At 47.9% G+C, this 19849-nt stretch overlaps 1 protein-coding gene across 6 annotated transcripts; it reads left to right on the top strand.

Annotated features, from left to right (window-relative positions):
- Positions 1-113: 113 nt before the first annotated feature.
- On the top strand, positions 114-19176 carry LOC119458026 (protein angel homolog 2). Of its 6 annotated transcripts, none has more exons than XM_037719815.2 (6): positions 114-251; positions 4619-4942; positions 6695-6988; positions 14985-15232; positions 15953-16022; positions 17469-19176. In XM_037719815.2, the coding sequence occupies exons 2-6, from the start codon at positions 4795-4797 to the stop codon at positions 18638-18640; spliced, it is 1932 nt and encodes a 643-aa protein (XP_037575743.1). In that variant the 5' UTR covers positions 114-251; positions 4619-4794; the 3' UTR covers positions 18641-19176. The 6 variants fall into 6 exon arrangements, with proteins under 6 accessions (XP_037575743.1, XP_049526637.1, XP_049526635.1 ...); XM_049670680.1 differs by having other exon boundaries at positions 131-251; positions 4741-4942; XM_049670678.1 differs by lacking the exon at positions 114-251 and adding an exon at positions 280-437 and having other exon boundaries at positions 4741-4942.
- The last annotated feature ends 673 nt before the right edge of the window (positions 19177-19849 follow it).

Raw genomic sequence — 19849 nt, 5'->3', positions numbered from 1 at the left:
TACATTTATGGAAAGCCTAAAGGTGCCTCTGAACACAAGGCAACGTTTTTTTGATACGAGGTGCGGTTGTGTGTGTAGCAGACGACAAAATAGCGACAAACCGCGCAGGTGGCGCTCGCGTCGCTATCAACACAAGATGGCGGCCAGTTGGTAAATAAATTCCCCCGACAGATTTCCACAAAAGGGCGTCTCGCGTTCGCGGCTTCCAAAATCGCGGTAGATGTTATCTGTGCCTCGTGGACCTGTCTGACGTAAGTTCCTGTCCGCCCTCGTGATTGTCATCGAGAGTGGAAAGGGCGTTTTGTTGACGCCTCATCTCTGTGTGGTTATCAAGCACCCGGGATAATAAGCGAACGTCGGGCACAGCTGCTTTCTCGTCGTGGTCAATGGGCACAGGAAAAGTATGAGCGATGAACAGCCTTCGCCGGAGACAGCTGGTTAGTTAGCGTTCCGCTTTCTCCAAGACCGCGTCGCCTTGACGCCTGCGAACCACGACCTACTCTAGTACAGTAGGTCGTGCTGCGAACTTGTGGCGCCTCTAAAAACGGGTCTGCCGCCGTTCCTCCCCCACGTGGAGGAATATTAGGTATATATTTTTTTCCCCCGATGAAAGCTAAACGTTGCTCGCGCTGGCAAATCTCCCGCTGCTCTCGAAATAATCCGCGAACCGATTTGGAGGAACGCAGTGTGCGGAATAGCGTTAAAACTTTTATTCCACTTTTCTTGCGGCCGTAGCACGCGATTGCGGTCGGTCTCGAAAGCTAGCTGCAGCTCCGTTCCAACCGACTGAACTACCAGTTGCGCAAGACTCCGTTGAATTTGCGCAACCGTCGTAGCGCGTGTCTGATTCTCTGGTGTCTGTTCGAAAGTACGGTAGACGCTGTGCCCCACGGCGCCGATTGGTGCAGGTGTAGACGACTTTCAATCGGCGGCGACCGTTCGCCTAGCTTCGCGGGCTTTCGACAGAAAATGAACCGCGGACGAAACCTACGGTAAAGTATCGACGTTTCAACCGTGATCGTCTCGATCGCAATGTACCCGACTCACTGAAATGCCTGGCATTTCCAATCGCGTATAAAACGTGCGCGTTGCAAGTACGACGAATGTTTGTAGTGACTGTCAGCGTGCTTTCGTTCTCTAGAGGTCACGAGAGCATTGTGCCGGTTGTACTATATACTCACACGTTTTCGTAATACCCTTGCCCGTTTAAGGTCTCCTGCTTGGTTATCTTGAATTCTGAGATGGATTGCTGTTATTGATATGAAAGGGAGAAGTTAACTAAGGATAGTTAACGGAACGTAAAATCTTGCAGTGTATGTCCGTAAATATATATATATATATATATATATATATATATTGTGGTAGCTGTTCCTGTAACGTAGATCCTTGTGTTACCAGGTGACAACTGTTTACAGCAGTAGTTAAGCGTTTTGAAATAGCATCACAGTTACAAAAAATAAAATATCCTAAAGATGCTTTAGGACATTATCCTGAGACCATTGCACTGTTTCAGAAAGTTAAAGCTTGATGTTTAACAAAGCAACGTGTACTTCTACGCTTACATAATGTCATAGTTGAGCTCATTATTTAAGCCGCAGAGGTAACTAGCCAAGCTGGGCAAAAATACTGCAGACTATTCAGCTGAATAATTTCTGATAGTGAAACCCAAAGAAACATGCGTGCTTGGTTGCTTCTTCAGCAATTCATTAAATTTCAAAGTAAAAATTGGTACTTACACTGGAACCTACTCCTTCCCTTGAGGTGTTCCTAAAATAGTCGTAGAGCATTCTTAGCTCTTGCCATGAGAGAATAGAGGTTGGGGGGGGTCAGTATGTTCATTAACGCTGTCTTGAATCAGTACCAGGACTTTTCATTTAAAATTTTTGCATTAATTAAGATTCCTCATAGTGCCATTTGTGCATTCTGTATAAAGCTTTACATTGTTTAAGTCGCTATGTTTGTTGCAAGCAGCATGGTGATGGCTCATTCCTATGCTGTGTCCCTGTGATTCACCTTTGTGCATTTCTGCATGGTTAGCATGTTTGCAAAGGTTAATTCCACTGGTAGGCTTAAGCAAATGTCTGTTTGTTTCTCAAATTTATTTTTCACTAATCAATTCGAGAAGGTTACGTTATGCTTACTCTTATTTACACATTTTGTTTCAGATCAGCTTGCTTTTTTGCGGATTGCTATTTCTTGCTCTGTCATTGAGTTACATATTTAACTGATGTTGAGCATATCATATTCTCTCGCTGGCAGTTACTTCTGCCATGATCTGGTGCATAATTCACTGTACAGCACAGAAAAGCCAGAATAAAGACAGATATGACACATGATAGCAGAGGGGAGAACGCTCAGCGTTGTGCGTCGTCCACTTTGCCTTTGCCCTGCCCTTTCTATGCTGTACAGTGAATCATGCGATACCAATGAGCCAGTGTGTCAACCCTCGTGATCCAGCATTAAGGTCATTATCGAATTGATGAGTTGAATTTATGAAGTCACCTAGGTTGGTTGCTCTGTGAGGCAGACAGACAAGCTAACAAAAAGGATAGTTTCAGATACGGTTGCTGCATCCAGCAAATTCTGTTAGTAATTTTTCGAGTCTCTGGGCTGATAGTGCCTGCCTACTGGTGCGTTCTATGTATAAAGGGTATAAAGGGAGTCTCCATTGCGGTGTTCGATTGTCAGAGGTGTTGAACGAGAGAAATAATTGCCAATGCCTGCATAGCCCTTGGGTTCACTGTGACCTAGTTGCGGGATTCCGCAGAACTGATTGCCATATTGAGTGACCTGGTTTGTGAGCCCCTCCCTGTATTAGACATTGAACAGAAATGTTATAATTCGCTGTGATTCTGTCTTATCGGCTGTCAGACATGTAAGTCCGGGGCGAAGGGCCTCGTCAGGAGACATCGGAGTCTACTTTTGCCTTACCTTGTGGACAGATTTCACATTGTGTATTTATGTCCGAAATAAATTGAACTGAAATAATTAATCAGGCACATGAGAAACTGCAGGAGTGATTGGCACTTCGAAAAAGATACTAATATGTTAAACAAGTAGGCATTCAGCAGGAAAGCTTTCTTGTCAGTTCTCGGATAACTTCTTGCAGTTAGCTTTGCAGGTACAAGGGTTTTGCAAAAGTGGGTAAAAGCTGTCACACCTGAAAAACATGTAACTGCATCTATTCCTTCTTCCAACTTCACACTGCCGCAAGCTTAACTTGCCTACCTGCTGCCGTGGCACAGTGGTTATGGCATTCTGCTCCCAAGCACGGGGTCCTGAGTTTGATTGCCAGTGATGGTGGCTGCGTAAAGTGCAAAAATGCTCACGTGTCAAGTTGTAGGGGACACTAAAGGAACATATCAAGTCTAGCTTGATTGAAACATTAGGCTTCTGTAATAGCAAATTCGTAACAAGAACAGAGCTTTCATAAGCAAGAAAATGACGAGAATGTAAAATAAGTGTGGTGCCACCTGTTGGGGGACAATGGTACCTCTCACGTGACGTCAGCACTGACTGATTAACAGAGAGCAGCAAAGAGGTAGGCCATGTTAACTCGTCTGTTCTGGCGCGGGCAGTTCGGACAGTGGTACCTTCAGTAGCAGTTTTCTACGCAGTAAAGTTATATATTGACACAAAGAAAGTTATTATAGACTTCTAGATGAATAATCTATCCATCTAACTCGGCTTGATATTTTACTTTTGTGTCGCCTTAAGTGCACCTCAGGTAGTCCATATTAATACAGAGCTCTGCATCATGATGTCTCACAGCCCTTGTCTTGCTTTGGGATGTTTTGTCATCGGCATACAGGTACGTTATGTTGACTGTAGAATGAAGGCCTCTTGATCTTCATTTACCCCTGTCGTGCATCAGCCAACTTCATCATCCTGTCCGTGTGTGTCAATTCTCCAATCTCATCAACCTCGTCACGCTGCTGATGAACCCTCGGCCATCCTCAATTGCGTTTTCCTTCCCTCAGCCCCTGTTAATCTTCCCCTCCCCCACACTTTATTAGGCAATACATCGGTATTGCCCATGAGGCAGTACGAAAGGAGGGCTCCTGACTGGGTCAGGACCACACTGGGTGTATATTCCGTTACTGTAATAAACTACTGATTATGTGCTCTCTGCACACATGACCTAACTTCTCGAGTTCTTTCTCTTAATGTGGAGTTTTAGATTGTCTGTAAACACATTGGCGTTTGTGGAATATCGGGCTACTAGAGACGCAAACATGAGCAGCTAGGTTGGTGGCACAGAGTTCACCAGAGAAGAGTTGTTATTGTAGTAATCATCTATAATCTTCTTAGCTCCTAGTGCGAAGTATTGGTAGGAACGTAATAGTTAACACATAGCCTTTTAAAAACTTTTCATAGACATGAACATTGGTGTAACACGAAAACGTGTCTAAAGCATTGCGGGTTGGACAGAGCATCAAAAGATGTCGGTACCAGTGGTGTTGCTGCAGTTCACATTTCCGGGAACTTTGTATTCCGTGAAGGTTGATACGACAAGCTAGAACGCCATAATCTCAACTAGAATATCGGCTAGCCGTGTTTGCCATCAACCACTGAGTCACCCTGCCTTCCTTGTGCTCTCCTCCCCCATCGTGAGCAGGTGCCAATGGCCAGCAGGCGCACGATAGCGCTGCGGGTGACGGGATCCCTCAGCTCAGTCGGGGTCGTGCGCGATCTAGCCCCCTGCCGGTTGCACAATACTGTCCACTGCCTCGTGTGCAGCCGCACCAGCAGCAACAGCAGCAGCCAGGGCCGCAGCCGGAGCTGCAGCCGGCCATGTGGTGGCCCAGTGCTGCATTCCGCCTGATCCGGCCCCCCGTGTTAGTGTTCCCACCCTCGGTGGCTGCACAGGGTGCCGTCGGGGCCCTGACCAACAGTGTTAGGCCTACGGCCCCTCTGCCGGTCGCAAGCTGGATTGCCCTAGGTGAGAGCTTGCGAGTCTGCGGTGCTTTGTATGGCGGTAGCGCAAAGATGTTGTGGAACCAGTATAACTGCCTAGGACGAGCACTGACTCTCAACTAATCGGTTTATTTGGAGGCCTGTCTTAGTTTCTGAGTGGTGTAGCGCAGTGTGTTCAACATTGTTCTTCTTTATCTTATTATTTGTTCTCTCCTTGATTTTCTTTTTGTATTTCTTTTTTCTCCTCCTTTTGTCCCCTCCTACATCTTAACCATTACAGTTTTTCTTGGTTTGAAAAAGAAGCTGGTTGGAGGAGGTGGCTGTTCTTTAATTTGGCTCATGGTCGATGAGATTGTGGCAATTGCATGTTTGGTTCATGGAGAACAGAGGCTCGCTGCACAACCAAGCTGAAAACACAAAGCACGAGTTGCGAAACAGTAAAGCTCAAAAAGCGCCCTCCACACCCTGCAACACTTCGAAGCGAGGAGAGACATTTCATTCAGCCTACTAGTCGCAAGTTGGCACTGCTCCCTTTTGGCCGATGACATTTTTGCACCGCCACCATGCCCATTGCAGTGTTTTACGATTTAACTCGGCAGCAACTAACTCTTGCATGTTGACATGGTTTATCAGGCAACATCGCAGCATCCTGTCTGGTTGGTTGACAAAGTGACGAGACACTGTGGCTGCTACAACCTGTCCCGTTAGATTCCAAGAGGTCAAATCATGTAGCGCCCCTGTGTTTTATAGGCGTATCATTTAGAAAGGAAGGCAGCGGTATGTGTAGAAAACCAAACACAGGCGATTGTTGTTGCTCAGTGGAATTGGCCGAACAGCAGCCACCCTCATTGCATAGTGGCACACATAAGTTCTTTGGTACCTTTGCATGTTTCTTGGTCTTCTGTGGTCTCACTGTGAGCCGCGAAATGCAGTCAACTATAGTTGTGCTGTGAAGGCACTGCCAGAAGAGGAACTTCGCTGTCGCTTGTGAAAGTGTTGCTTCATTTTCAAATGCTCGGCTTCAGTAGCGAAAGCACTAGAGAGTGTAAAAAAGACAGTTTGCCAGGACTTGATAAAAGCGGCTGTAAATTGCTGCAGGAATAATGGTTCTCGATGCATGGGATATATGACAGTCACCTTGATAAGGTCCGAGTCTGCCCTTGTTATTGGCTTCTCTAGTCGGCATACAGTTGTTGCCGCGAAACAAGACAGAGGATCGCGTGAAAGTGGAAAATTGGTGTGATCAATAGGGATGAGACTGGGGATGTCGTTGAAGCCACTGTTTCAACAAGCGGACTTGATGAAGACCTTCTTTTGGCTTCAGCGAAATCCCTTGTTCAGACACTGTTTATGCTTTGTTATCCTGACCACTTATGATGGTTTTCAGTGCAAGATTATGTCAACATTAGCAGAGGTCCAAAAATTCTCATTAAAAAAAAAAAAAGCTCTTAATGTAACTGTTATGGTATTGGCAAACTTAAACAGTTAAAATAGGCACCTTAGAGTATAAGTTGATCTAAGTTTTCTATATCTTGTCAAATGGCATATATATTGGCACATGACAGTATGTACTAAAGATTATAAAATTGTGTAGACAAAGACAGCATGACAGCGAAGAAGACGGGACAACTTCGAACTTGTGCTTTGCGCTTGTCATGTCTTCTTCACTATCGTGTTGTCTTTCTCAGCATGAACAGACTTTCCCACGAGTGTACGTTGCTTAACCTACAAGACGGCCTGCTGCCGAGCGGTGCTGACTTTTGTTTTCTGGCTCCAGGCAGGGCCCGACTGCTGCACGCCAACGCCATGGCTGCCAACCCAGACGTGTTGCTGGATGCCGGCCAGTTGCCACTGCCCTGCAACAAGCGCAGGCCAGGGTCACCAATGGTCTGTGACCTTGCCGATCCCTCCTCCGGGGCCAGGCCAAAGAGGCGCTTCCCTGAGCAACCACCAGCTGAGGTGATGATGGATGTCACTGATGCTGTGATCAGCGATGACCAGGTGGGCAGTGGTGTTGACACTGCCAGCACACCAGCTGCCGAGAGAGGATATGACCCAGTCCTTGCTGCCTGTAAGTTGCTGTTAACCCTCCCTGATGAAACCCGTGTCACATATCCCACGCGCTCCCAGCCTTTCCCGAGATAAATTGCGAATGTGTACGGGTTGCGCCATCTACTCAGAAGTCGGTTGAACTAAAATTTTATGGTGGTCTCTTTTTTTTTTATATACGATAGATTGCTCAACAAAGCTTGACACTGTAGCCAAACATCTCAGTCGAGCTAAAGTAGTGGATTAGTGCTGCATGATGCCCAAAGATGAAGCCATGTGAAGCCATTCATTAGAGTGCTGGTACAGTATAGACCACTTATAACGTAACCGCTTATAGTGCAGGACCGGATATAATACTGACGCGAGACAGAAGAAGAAGACCGGCACCGAAGCAGATGTCAGCATTAGACCGGCACTGAAGAAGAGGAAGGGGAGGTTGCTCCTCGCCATCTTGGCTGGTTGCTGCTACGCCTGTACTACTCGCCTGTTTTGTAAATAATTGTAAATATACGTTTTCGCGCAACATTTTCTCGATTGCCTCCACGGAGCGAGTTATTTTTCGTCCATCGACCTGCGGTGTGGCTATTGGCAGGTTGCCGTAGATCCTATGGACCGCGAGAAGACCGCTTTTGTGACACCTGATGGGTTATACCAATTTAAAGTTATGCCCTTCGGCCTATGCAATGCGCCAGCCACATTTGAGCGCATGATGGATTCGCTCCTTCGTGGCTTCAAATGGTCGACCTGCTTATGTTACCTAGATGACATTATTGTTTTCTCAACGACATTTGAGAGCCATATTCAGCGCCTGTCCGCCATCCTCCAAGTGTTCCGCAGCGCCGGTCTCCAGCTTAACTCATCCAAGTGCCATTTTGGTCGCCGCGAAATAACAGTGCTCGGCCACCTTGTTAATGGTGTAGGAATCCGACCTGACCCAGAAAAAATTCGCGCCGTGAAGCATTTCCCTGCACCTTGCTCAACCAAAGACGTTCGCTCCTTCATTGGCTTATGTTCTTACTTTCGTCGCTTTGTCAAAAATTTCGCTGACATCGCCCGTCCGCTCACCGACCTTCTCAAGAAAGATACGCCTTTCGTCTGGGGCCATCTCGAAGCTCAGGCATTTTCTGCGCTTATCCGCCTTCTGACGACTTCTCCTCTGCTGGCGCACTTCGACCCATCTGCTCCTACGGAAGTTCGGACGGATGCCAGTGGATACGGAATCGGAGCCGTCCTTGCCCAGCGCCAGCATGGTCGTGACTGCGTCATAGCGTACGCCAGCCGCCTGCTCTCTGCCCCAGAACGCAATTACTCAATTACCGAGCGTGAATGCCTTGCCCTTGTTTGGGCAATCTCCAAATTTCGGCCGTACCAGTGGATACGGAATCGGAGCCGTCCTTGCCCAGCGCCAGCATGGTCGTGACTGCGTCATAGCGTACGCCAGCCGCCTGCTCTCTGCCCCAGAACGCAATTACTCAATTACCGAGCGTGAATGCCTTGCCCTTGTTTGGGCAATCTCCAAATTTCGGCCGTACCTCTTTGGCCGCCCATTCACGGTAGTCACTGACCACCATGCGCTCTGCTGGCTTTCCTCGCTGAAAGATCCTACAGGCCGTCTCGGACGCTGGGCTTTGCGATTACAAGAGTACTCGTTTTCCGTCATCCACAAGTCTGGCCAATTACATCAGGACGCGGATTGCCTGTCCCGTTATCCCGTGGATCCACCCAACAGCACCAACCCTGACACCGATGCCTGTGTCCTTTCTATATCTCAGTTAATTCATTTCGGCGATGAACAGCGGCGTGATCCAGCGTTACGTTCCATCATCAACCGTCTCAGTTCCGGGCCCCCTGACGAGTCACTCCGGATGTTTACCTTACATAATGGCACTTTATACCGCCACAGTGTATACTCCGAAGGCCCTGAACACTTGCTTGTGGTGCCCTCCCACATGCGTACTACTGTCCTCCAGCAGCTTCACGACGAACCTACAGCAGGTCATCTTGGTGTAACGCGCACTTATGATCGCGTGCGGCGTCGTTTCTTTTGGCCTGGCCTTTATCGCGCCGTACAGAAGTATGTTGGCCGCTGCGAACTTTGCCAACGACGCAAGAAACCACCGACGCTTCCCGCCGGCCTTCTTCAGCCTATCGATGTCCCAGTAGAGCCGTTCTTCCGCGTCGGCCTCGATTTGCTCGGACCCTTCCCTACATCAGCATCAGGGAACAAATGGGTCGCTGTCGCGACTGACTATGCCACGCATTACGCTATTACGCGCGCACTTCCAACCAGCTGTGCCACCGATATTGCCGACTTTCTCCTTCACGATGTTATTCTGCATCACGGAGCGCCTCGTCAACTGCTCACCGATCGCGGTCCCTACTTCTTGTCGCGTGTCATCGATGACCTTCTACGCTCCTGTTCCACGAAACACAAAGTCACCACCGCCTATCACCCTCAGACGAATGGCCTCACCGAACGTCTGAATCGCACTATAACCGACATGCTGTCCATGTACGTTTCCGCCGACCACCGCGACTGGGATGCTACATTACCCTTTGTCACATTTGCCTATAATTCGTCACGCCACGATACGGCAGGTTGTTCACCATTTTACCTTCTTTTTGGCCGGGAACCGACACTACCTATGGATACTGTACTACCAGCCGCCCCACAACAACCATCGGAGTACGCACAGGATGCCATCGAAAGGGCGCACGCTGCGCGTCATATCGCGCGTGACCGCCTTCAGATGTCTCAGGTGTCACAGAAGAACCGTTACGATTGCCACCACAAGGATGTATGTTACGCTCCTGGATCCTTAGTGCTCCTCTGGTCGCCAACTCGACACGTTGGTCTCTCCGCGAAGCTTCTACCACGCTACCATGGTCCTTATCGCGTTCTGCGCCAAGTTACCGACGTGACTTATGAGATTGCACCGGCACAACCAATGTTATCTTCTGCGCCAATCAAGACTGACGTAGTTCATGTTGCCCGGCTGAAGCCGTATCACCCGTCCGCTGATGCTGCACTCTGACCTGCCCGGATGGTGCGCGTGTTTTCGCCCGGGGGGTAATGACGCGAGACAGAAGAAGAAGACCGGCACCGAAGCAGATGTCAGCATTAGACCGGCACTGAAGAAGAGGAAGGGGAGGTTGCTCCTCGCCATCTTGGCTGGTTGCTGCTACGCCTGTACTACTCGCCTGTTTTGTAAATAATTTTAAATATACGTTTTGGCGCAACAATACGGTCTTTTCAGACTCCGGTTAACTTTCCCATAGCACTCTATGTATACGCGTATCACTGATAGTGCACTTGCGGGACACGAAATACCGGTTACAGTGCGGCTTCCTGGAAGTTAGGCAGTCAGCCTAGACGGCAAACACTCCCCTCAAGCCACAAATACCGTATTAACTCGAATCTAATGTGCACTTTTTTTTTTCGATAAACCTGTTTTTGGACCTGAGGGCGAGTACGACCCTAAATCTGCATTACCATATAGCCGTGCGCATTTCAAAATGGCCGCCTCGCACGCGCGTTGAGCCTAGCTACTCGAGCCTAGCTACCGTAGCTTCCTCCATGTGCTGCAGTACACGTGCTTAGGCAATAGTCTACTGTCTGTCTTCACGTTCTCTGCATCTGCTCTATCAGCATGTACCAAGTTCATCGTGATGCCGCATAAAAGTAAAGTGATCATGTGTGCGGAGACGGACGGAAATCGGACCTTATCACGGGTGTTCGGGACTGGCACAAACAGGAGAGGATTTTCGCCAGCAAAGCAATGCGGAACGGTTTCAGTGGATCGAAGCAGGACGTAATCTGCGACGATCCACTTCGGTGATACGATCGCCTTGGCCCTATCTTGAAAGCAATCCGCGACGGGGAAAGTCTGCCGCACGCCGTGTTTTCACCGCTTATAGGTCGCATTGAAGCGAGAGGCATGATAGCACGAAAATCAATTCGCTCTCCGCGCTTCGTCACTCGAGCGTTTTGACAGTCCGTTTCCGCGGTCAACGAGTGAGATGTGTTCATGTTTGCTTGTGTGCACGTGACACCGTGCTTGTTAATTTATTTAGTAAGCCAATACGGAAGCTAGAGCACGGTGACAGCGACGGCAGAAATGCGCCTGGAGTGTCCATTATCGCAACAAAATTGTTGTTTTGGCTATAGTGTGGTTTTGGCTATTCGCGACTCCGACAACTTACGTTATAAGTGGTCTATACTGTACTGTAACTTGCTTATTTTTGCATTCTTTCTTTTTTGAGGCATCACAGATACAAATATGGCTAAAGATGAAGCCATTGACTAGTGTGCTACTGATGTAACCTGCTTATTCTTGCATTCTTTCTTTTTTGAGGCATCATAGATACAAATATGGCTAAATACACATTCAATGAAAATGGAGTGAAACACGATTGCAATGAATGTAGGTGCAATCAACAAAAATGTGATGTCAACTGACCACAGGCGTGTCATTGACTTGCATCTCGCAGCAGTTCACTGTCAGCACCGCTGGAACCGCCAGCTGTCTGCTCTCTGCATTTATAAATAAATTGGAGCCCTGGTCACCAGCAGAATGACGTGTTGGTGACGTATACACTGTGGTCTTTTAACAAAAGTGGAACCTTGACAGGGTGTGCACAGGTCCTTGAAATCCTTGAAAACCCTTGAAATTGAAAGTTCCGTTTTCAAGGCCTTGAAAGTCTGGAATTTCTTTTCCGTCCTTGAAAACCCTTGAATTCTTGGGGTTTTCACGGGGTCCGACAGTGCGACTCACATTATATGGCGGTTGAGGGTGGCCCCGGGAAACTTCATTGCTTTCCGCAAAGCCGGGACCACGAAGTCAAACTTCCTGCTCGAGGAAGAAGCGAGCGCGCGTCCGTCGCGCACTTTTTTATTTTTTTACCCTCTGGCTTGCTTCGACTTCGAGGTTGGCCAAAAGCCATAAGTTGCTGGTCACAATGAGGCTAGAGCGTCTTGACCTCCTCGGGAAAAATACAAGACGTGCCATCATGCTTATTTGTAACGAAAAAGCAGTTACATGAATCTTAACAGTTGAATTTGGTAGTATTTCACTTTTTGGGGGGGGTTTGCCTTGGGATGGATTTATTGGCAACCTACTAAAAACAGGTACAGCCTCATAGCCTGAGCGTTGTCTGTTGGCCACATTGTGCTTTGTTTCCAGTGCCGTCGACGCTTTGTTTGCTTTTTCCCCCGTTTCGGTTGTAGTGCGCATGGTTCAGAATAATGCCTGGGAAATGTAAATTCCAAAGTGCCTGGCTCAGCAACGACGATTACAAACTATGGGTCGCGCCGGATGCATCGGACCCCCACTGCGCGAAATGCACAACCTGCAGAAAGACCTTTGACATCGCTTCTATGGGCGAATGTGCTCTCAGAAGCCACGCGAGAAGTGCAAAGCACTGTGAAATTGTGCAAGTGGCAGCTGGAAACTCTATTATTTAAATTTTTTGAAAGGTCCTTGAAAAGTCCTTGATTTTTTTTCTTGGAAACCTGTACGAACCCTGCTTGATATAACGAACGCAAATATAACAAGTTATCGGATATAACAAAGTAAATATAAAAATTTCACGCCGATATCACCGTGAAATACAGTAAAATTTCGGTTATATGATCACACCTGATATGAATTTCGGGATGATATGAATTTTCCAAAAGTACCAGCCCCCACGTCCATTAACTTACAATGTGTCATATTTCGAATGTTGCAAGCTTCTTTTCGTGCCGCTGCGGATGATACGAGCAATCGAGCCGCTGCGTGAAACCCGGTGAAGCCGGCGAGGTTCCCGTAGCACCAGACACTGGCTGTTGTCAGGCTGGCAGAGCAGCCATGCCGATGCACCAGTCACATTTCTGTTGCCAGGGCGACTTCACTCCGACTTACGACTACAAAGGTGCACATACCCACCCCCAACTCAAAAAATAAAAATGTATCAAGAAAAAACCTTTTGCTTTGTGCAGTATCGTGCGATTTGCTGGCCATTTTCGAACACCTTGCAGTTTTATCAAGAGCCGATAATCATACGCAATGCACTCTCGCAGCGTCAGCAAGATAGGCAGCATTCACTTTTGTGGGTAGCCTTATCTCTGTATTTCACGCTTTCCGACGTCTTCGTCGCCCCATGACAATTCGAAACTTTTCTATCTTTGCACCTGTCAGATCGCACAATATGACATAGCTTCACTGCTGAGGAAAAAAAGAACCAGATTCCCATATCTTGTGCGAATGATGTCCTTATCGCCATCAGGCTGCAGCTAGAATGCAGCAACCAAAGAAACTCGAGATAACCAGGCAGCTCTTGAAATGTCGGCCTCAAAATGTGCAGCTTGGTGCTGTCAGAATGTGCACAAACAAATGCGCCAGTGATTCAAATTCGTGTTAGCCATTAGGAGCGCTCCCTGCCCGCCATGTGACTGCCGTAACAAACGCGATGCTGGTTTTCCGTTTTAGCGCCCACTTTTGTACTTTTATTTCTTCATTGAGAAATACAGCACTGTGGCTGTCTGAATTTCTGATTTCTCTTGTTTACGGTGATACAAATATCAGCGGTGTAATAGCACTGCCTAAAACCCGATTTTCTGACTCCTTTTATGTCCCTTTAAACTATGGTGGCATCTGTTGTCTGCTGATCCAATTTGTTGGGAATTTGAATATCAAATTACACACACACGGTATAGTCTAGACTCAGGAGTGCTAGTCTGTCAGATTTGTAATTCAGTATAACCTCGGTCATACATTTTCTAAAAAAAATGCGAGAATTGCACAAATCATTGTGGCACAAGACGCCAATGCGTGCCGAGCTGGTCCATCCCAAGAGGTCTGAGACGCACTTTGTCATTCTCCTGTTGCGTAGTATTTTAACGACAAAGACAGGAAACCGAAACAAAATTGCGCTGGTGAGTGACGGTGTAATACGATGCCGTAACATGACGCTCACTTCACGCTGCCTGCAGCAGAGAGTGGCGACGCATTTTGGTTACAGCCTATTAAAAGCATGCAGAACACTTCCAATGGCACTATGCCATGGGTACTTGAAACAGATAAGTGGAGGTGCCTATCGCAATAGGGTTGGTGGCCATTGCTGTGAATGCGACGTGCGACGACCCGCAAAGAGGTTCGCTGGTACCGGAAAAGGAAACTGAGTGCATGCCGCCATTTTCGTGCGACATGAATGGGTGAGGACTGCGGAGAAGCAGCCGTGGCGGGCGCCTACTGCTCGTGATCAGACGTGCCTTGCTCCTTTTCTTGTTCACATGGGATCTAGCGGCCGGGAAAACGTATCTTACAATCGCAGTTTGGCGATGTACTGAACGTTAGTGCCAAAAGATAGTGTTTTCCGGGAACATACAGTCGTCAAAAAAGCGTAACTGTATTGGGTAATTTTTTGTGTTCTCGATTGTAGACATTGGCGCCAGGATATTGTACAACATAGTATCATATCAACGAGGTTCTACTGTAAACAGTTTCCTTGGCTTTCTTAAGCCTGTTGGCTCATGTGATGATTAACTGAAAGTTTCACAGTGGAAATCTATAGTTGAGCGGGTCACAGTGTGCCAGACCCTGAGCAGCACTGATTCAGCGAGGTACTTCACTTTCCCTTCTAAAATGGATGGGAAGACCAAACAAGACCGTGTATTTGTTTGTGCTGCCTGTTTTGGAAGCTATGCACAAACTTTAAAGGTCCCGCATCTGTTGCTCTAGTGTAGACATAGAAATAAGGTTGGTGTTGGAGTTCTTGAATGTGCACAGGTCACTGATACCTTGTTTAGCGAAATCTGAGAAAATGTTTTTCCAGAAGTTTTTTTTTTTGGGGGGGGGGGGGGGAAATGAAGTACTAAAGGAGATTTGACTAGAATTAGAAAGAAATAAGATAAACAGAATTGGACCTCATTTTTAGCATTACCTATAACTGCAAGCTTTCGGCACCTTTACTAGAAGAATAACAATTTCTAATATATGTTTATTAAATGTTTTTAACATGTTTTGAAAACTTTTCAGCGAACGTGAAGCAGCGCATACGCAAGAGCCGGTACTGGGTGCCCACCGATCTAGGGCAGCTGCATGGCGGAAGTGGCACCTCCAGCAGTCGCAAGGACCTCGTGTTCACGGTGCTGTCGTACAATGTTCTGGCACAAGGCCTTTTGGAGGACAACCCCTACCTCTACCAGCACTGTCACGAGGAAGTGCTCCAGTGGCCCCTGCGTCGACAGAACCTCCTTGCTGAGCTCAGGGAGGCCAACGCTGACGTGAGTGGGGGGAAGGGGGGGGGGGGAGTGGTCAGGTACATACCTGCCAGTTCTTCAGAATTTTCTGTCGTGTTTGCAAAGTTGGGCTTGTTCTACAACTTTACTATGAGGCTTTTACGAATTTTAGTGTTCACGGGTTGGCAGGTGTGCAGTCAGATTTGTTTGCAGTCTCAGAAACCAGTTTAGCTAAGTGCAGACATCGATACAGGAACAATGTCAAAAGGTTGGTTTTTCTGTACAGCTCTGTTTGCTGCAGGTTGTACTCATCGCATAATGAAAGGTCAAAAACGAAAGAGAAAGCTGCATTATTTTCGTAACACTATTATGGATACAGCACGGGGTTCTTTCTCTGGGTGGTGCTTTTGCTAAAAGCAGTCTCTCTCTCTGTTTGTACGGTAATACCCGTGCTATTGCTTTCCACCACCAGAGGACAGTAGTGAATGCTGTCGACCACATGGTTGCATCTCGCTGGTAACAGATCTGATCTCTCTATACTCTTACTGGAACAGCGTGCGCTGACTATTTTCTATTCTTTTTCTGTAAATCAGTGCTACGAAAGCAGCATGTGGGACCGCAAAGCCTCGGCTTTCACGTTTGGCTGATGGGCTGTCGGGGTCGGCCACCTGTGGCCTGGGACTGCGGCATCGCAGAGCATCGTGCAGTTAATCTGACTTGCCCTCCTCACTGATTGTCCTCCCCCCCCCCCCCCCCCTGCTCCAGATCCTCTGCCTGCAAGAACTTCAGAAAGACCACTACGAGCTGGACTTCAAGCCCGAGCTGGAGAAAATGGGTCAGCATAGCTTCCTCTCTGCTCAGAAGTTGCCTGTGGGTCTCATCGGTGTGGCTGCACTTTCCACACTAGTTCAGGGAGTGCAACACTTTTGCCGTTGATTTGACAGTTCAGCACATGCTGCCTGCATTGAGCCCTTTTCTATTTGAATTTGTCTAACAGCAGTTGAGGGCAAGTTCATGGTTCTCCGACACTCGCTACTTAGGAAATGCAGGCGTCGTGCGAGCTATTGGTAGCAGACTACATGGCGTAGTGTTAGTTTATATTGCGGTGCGTGGATGTAAATGTCTTCTACTTTGGTCACAACAGTTTCTCTAGGTGGCATGAGGAGGCGAAGTACAAGTATGTCGGGCGTGTTGGTAAAGGCATGCAGGACTCCAAATGGCTTTAATTTGCACGGCCTTCCCTCGAAATGCATTTTGTGATGAAATAAATGGCATCCACAGCCACCATTCTATTGGCACCACGTGATATAGATTATTATAGTAGCTAAAAGAAAATACCCTGCTCTTTGCTACATGCACATTTGTCGAAAAGGCTTAAGTACCCACAGCAGACGATGGAGCTGATTCGTTTCTGCATTTTTCTCCTTCATATCAAAGGCCACGATGCATGCAGGTGGTGCGCTGCGCTATCACAACATGAACTAAGGCAGCACACCACATGACACTCTCGAGAACTGGTTCAGAAAGTGCAGTCAATTTGAAGGGACCTTATGCACCGCCTGTCAAGTGTGCCTTGGTGTGAAACCTATGTGAAATCTATGTGAAACTAGATTTTTTTAAAAGTGTGAGACTCGTCACTGTCCCTCTATATGAAATGCAGAGGGGGTTTCACTGCGTACTAACCTGCACAGCTGTAACTAAATAAGGCAGCCAAAGTTGGCGGTGCCAGGGTTTTCGGCTTTGGCAATTCCTTCATTGCTGCAGCAATGCATTGCTACAGGCGCACACTTACACTTGTGGTACATTCGAGTAGTTCCTACCCCGCTCCAACTCTGTTTGCAACGATGCGAAGCCCTCTCGAAATTGGAGCCAGAGAAAACTGGCCTCAGCTGATCATTCAGCTGCTCCCAGAGCTATCAAAGTAGCCACGCAATTGAGGCTCTGTCAGGTCTCAGTTGTACTCCCAGCTCGAGTTGCAGCAAAGTGATAGTTGCGATCAGAATATCTAGGCCAGCCCTTAAAGCCAGAAACATTGACTGGCAATGCAGTGATCGGCAACACAAATGTCTCATTACTACCACTATGGTTGTCGTGACAACTAAACAATCTTTTCTTTTATGCCATCAGATGCCACTTATCAATAGTACTTGACTTGAAATGTCTATCTGTGCTTTTCATTGCGTGCTGCTATCTGGTTGCATGCATTTGCTGGTGGGGACCTCAACTGTCTGCTTTGTTGTACGTTAACTTCTGTATGCCACATCCTCTTGTTCTCTTTCAGGTTATGGCTGCCTCTACAAGCAGCGCACGGGCGACAAGCGGGATGGCTGCGGCATCTTCTTCCGCAAGTCCGTCTTTGAACTGGACCGCTTCGAGCCAATCGAGTACTCCCGCTCTGACGTTACCGTTCTTGACCGCGACAACGTCGCGCTTATCGCTATGTTGAAGCCGGTTGCCGGTGCTGCCAAGTTTGGTAAGGACTTCCGGCTGTGCGTGTCAACGACCCACCTGCTGTTCAACCCGCGCCGTGGAGACATAAAGCTTGCCCAGCTGTGCCTCCTGCTCGCCGAAATAGACCGGCTGGCATTCTGCGGAGACTCACCAGACGGCGTGCCGCTGTACTTTCCCATCCTGCTGTGCGGCGACATGAACAGCGAGCCACATTCGCCACTCTACACTTTTCTCACCCGTGGAAGCCTGTGCTATGAAGGACTCCTCTCTGGTGACGTGTCTGGGCAGAGTGACGGTGCGAATCGAGGAAGGTACGTGCCCCTCGATGCCAGCCTCCGTCAGCTCAACATCTCTGGTTCTTCCCGATACCTACCAGTGCCAGCCAAGGAACATACATCTCAGGACAGTGACACTCGTGCAGCCAATTCGGCACAGCAGGGCGTAGAATCGAACGACGCTTTGAACCTCACACAACCTGGATCTGCAACAAGCAGTGCTACTGCAAACGAATCGGCGAGTGACTCCCTAAAGAAGGACTCGCCATCAAACTCGGCCACAAATAGTCCTGCAAAGGGCTCGCAAGCGAAAAGCCCTGCCACGAAAGATGCAGCGCCGGCAACGAAGGCGTCTGACGCAAATGGCTCGACGCCGGCCAAGGAAGGGTGCAACAGCAGTCAGCTGCGCATCGTGAGGCACTTCCTGAACCTGATCTCCGCCTACAAGCACAATGTCAAGGGCGCTAACGCCGAAGTGACCACGCACCACCAACGTGCGAGTTGCACCGTCGACTACATCTTCTACTCGGTGAAAAGGAAGGACACAATGTTTAGGGAGGGCCAAGTGAAACATACCAGTGTGGTCGAGGGACCTCTACGATTGCTGGCGACGTACCGCTTGATGTCGCAGAACCAGCTCATGGCCATTGGTGGGCTGCCTAATGAAGTGCAGTCGTCGGATCACCTTCCTCTGATCGCCAAGTTTCTGCTTAGACCGCCCAGCTAGTATTGGCGATAAATGAAGGTCAACACGTCACTGTCATCGGACTTCAGTCAGTGTAAATAGTGTTGCTTCCAATGCGAACAACATGGCCTTCCATTTTTCAGGCACCACCGAAGCAGCAAGTATGGTGCGGTAGTCATCAGTTGCACGTGCTCTGCGACCAAGAGGCATTACTCCCGTGTGCCACCATGCGCTGCATCGTTGTACGAGTGCGCTGTACAAGTTCACCGCCTCATTTTACTGTAGTTTTTAGAAGACAATGTTCATTACCAATGCTTGCGAAAATGCAATCATGGGATCATTACTGGTTTTAAAGCAGATTTCTGTACAAATCTCGCGATACTTGAATTAATAGTGAATATCGGAAAAATATTTCTTATGGGAAATTTTTGTTAGTAGTGTGATCAGTGTACCCTTAAGCCTGAGCAATCATGCTGCCTCAATTAAGTTTGCCCTGTCTTTCGGAACCCCGTGAGAACTTTGTGCTGGAATGAGAGCGAAATTATTTTTCCGAAAAAAATAAATGTTGAATGTATGTATTTAACCTACCCCTCTGGCTGCCATGTCATGGCAAGCAATGTCATCTTTGTGCTGTTCTTATTTAGACTCGCACACAAGATGCACAGAAGGGGCAGCTGTGCGATCTCAAGCCATAAGAAAAAGGTTTGTGGTTAAAAGTAGCGGTGTGCGAATATTCTGAACTTCGAATATTCAATTCGAATAGGTAGGTAATTGATTGTGTTCGAGAGACACTTTTACTATTCAAAACGTTCGAAACCCCCCCCCCCCACAAAAAATGCTGTTGTCCGTTCGTCAACTTCGCCGCAGTACAGTCGCGTTATGCGGCGAAGTGTACAGAGTGTACTGTGGTGAATATTTGACGTGCAGTGAAGCATATGAAAAGTAAAAGGGGCACTGTCCCAGGGCCACTGCTGGCCACCAGACACTATCAGCTCAATTCCCCTAACTGTACTGCCTCTTCATGCATTTGGTCAAAACCAGCCACCACGTGGAAACCTCTGCATATTCTACTAATCTGGCTGAATGCTTAAAAAAAGTTTCCAAACTACAAATTTGTACCGGGATACTGGGTTAAAAATCTGGCTTCAGAAGAAACAAGAGAAGTTCCAACACTAAAAAGCACAGATATGGCTTAAACAATTTAAGCTCCTGAAGAGGCTCCTTCCACGTCAGCTCTGCGAAAAGACTTTG

Source organism: Dermacentor silvarum, chromosome 7, assembly GCF_013339745.2.
Source record: "Dermacentor silvarum isolate Dsil-2018 chromosome 7, BIME_Dsil_1.4, whole genome shotgun sequence".
Taxonomy (NCBI): domain Eukaryota; kingdom Metazoa; phylum Arthropoda; class Arachnida; order Ixodida; family Ixodidae; genus Dermacentor; species Dermacentor silvarum.
The sequence above is the reverse complement of the archived record's forward strand: the minus strand, read 5'-3'. Positions and strand labels throughout refer to the sequence as shown.

Coding starts and splice junctions, on each gene's coding strand:
- LOC119458026 (XM_037719814.2), top strand. CDS start 404: ATGAGCGATGAACAGCCTTCGCCGGAGACAGCTG. Junction 438..4,618: donor GCCTTCGCCGGAGACAGCTG/GTTAGTTAGCGT, acceptor CATCGTGAGCAG/GTGCCAATGGCCAGCAGGCG. Junction 16,023..17,468: donor GCCCGAGCTGGAGAAAATGG/GTCAGCATAGCT, acceptor GTTCTCTTTCAG/GTTATGGCTGCCTCTACAAG.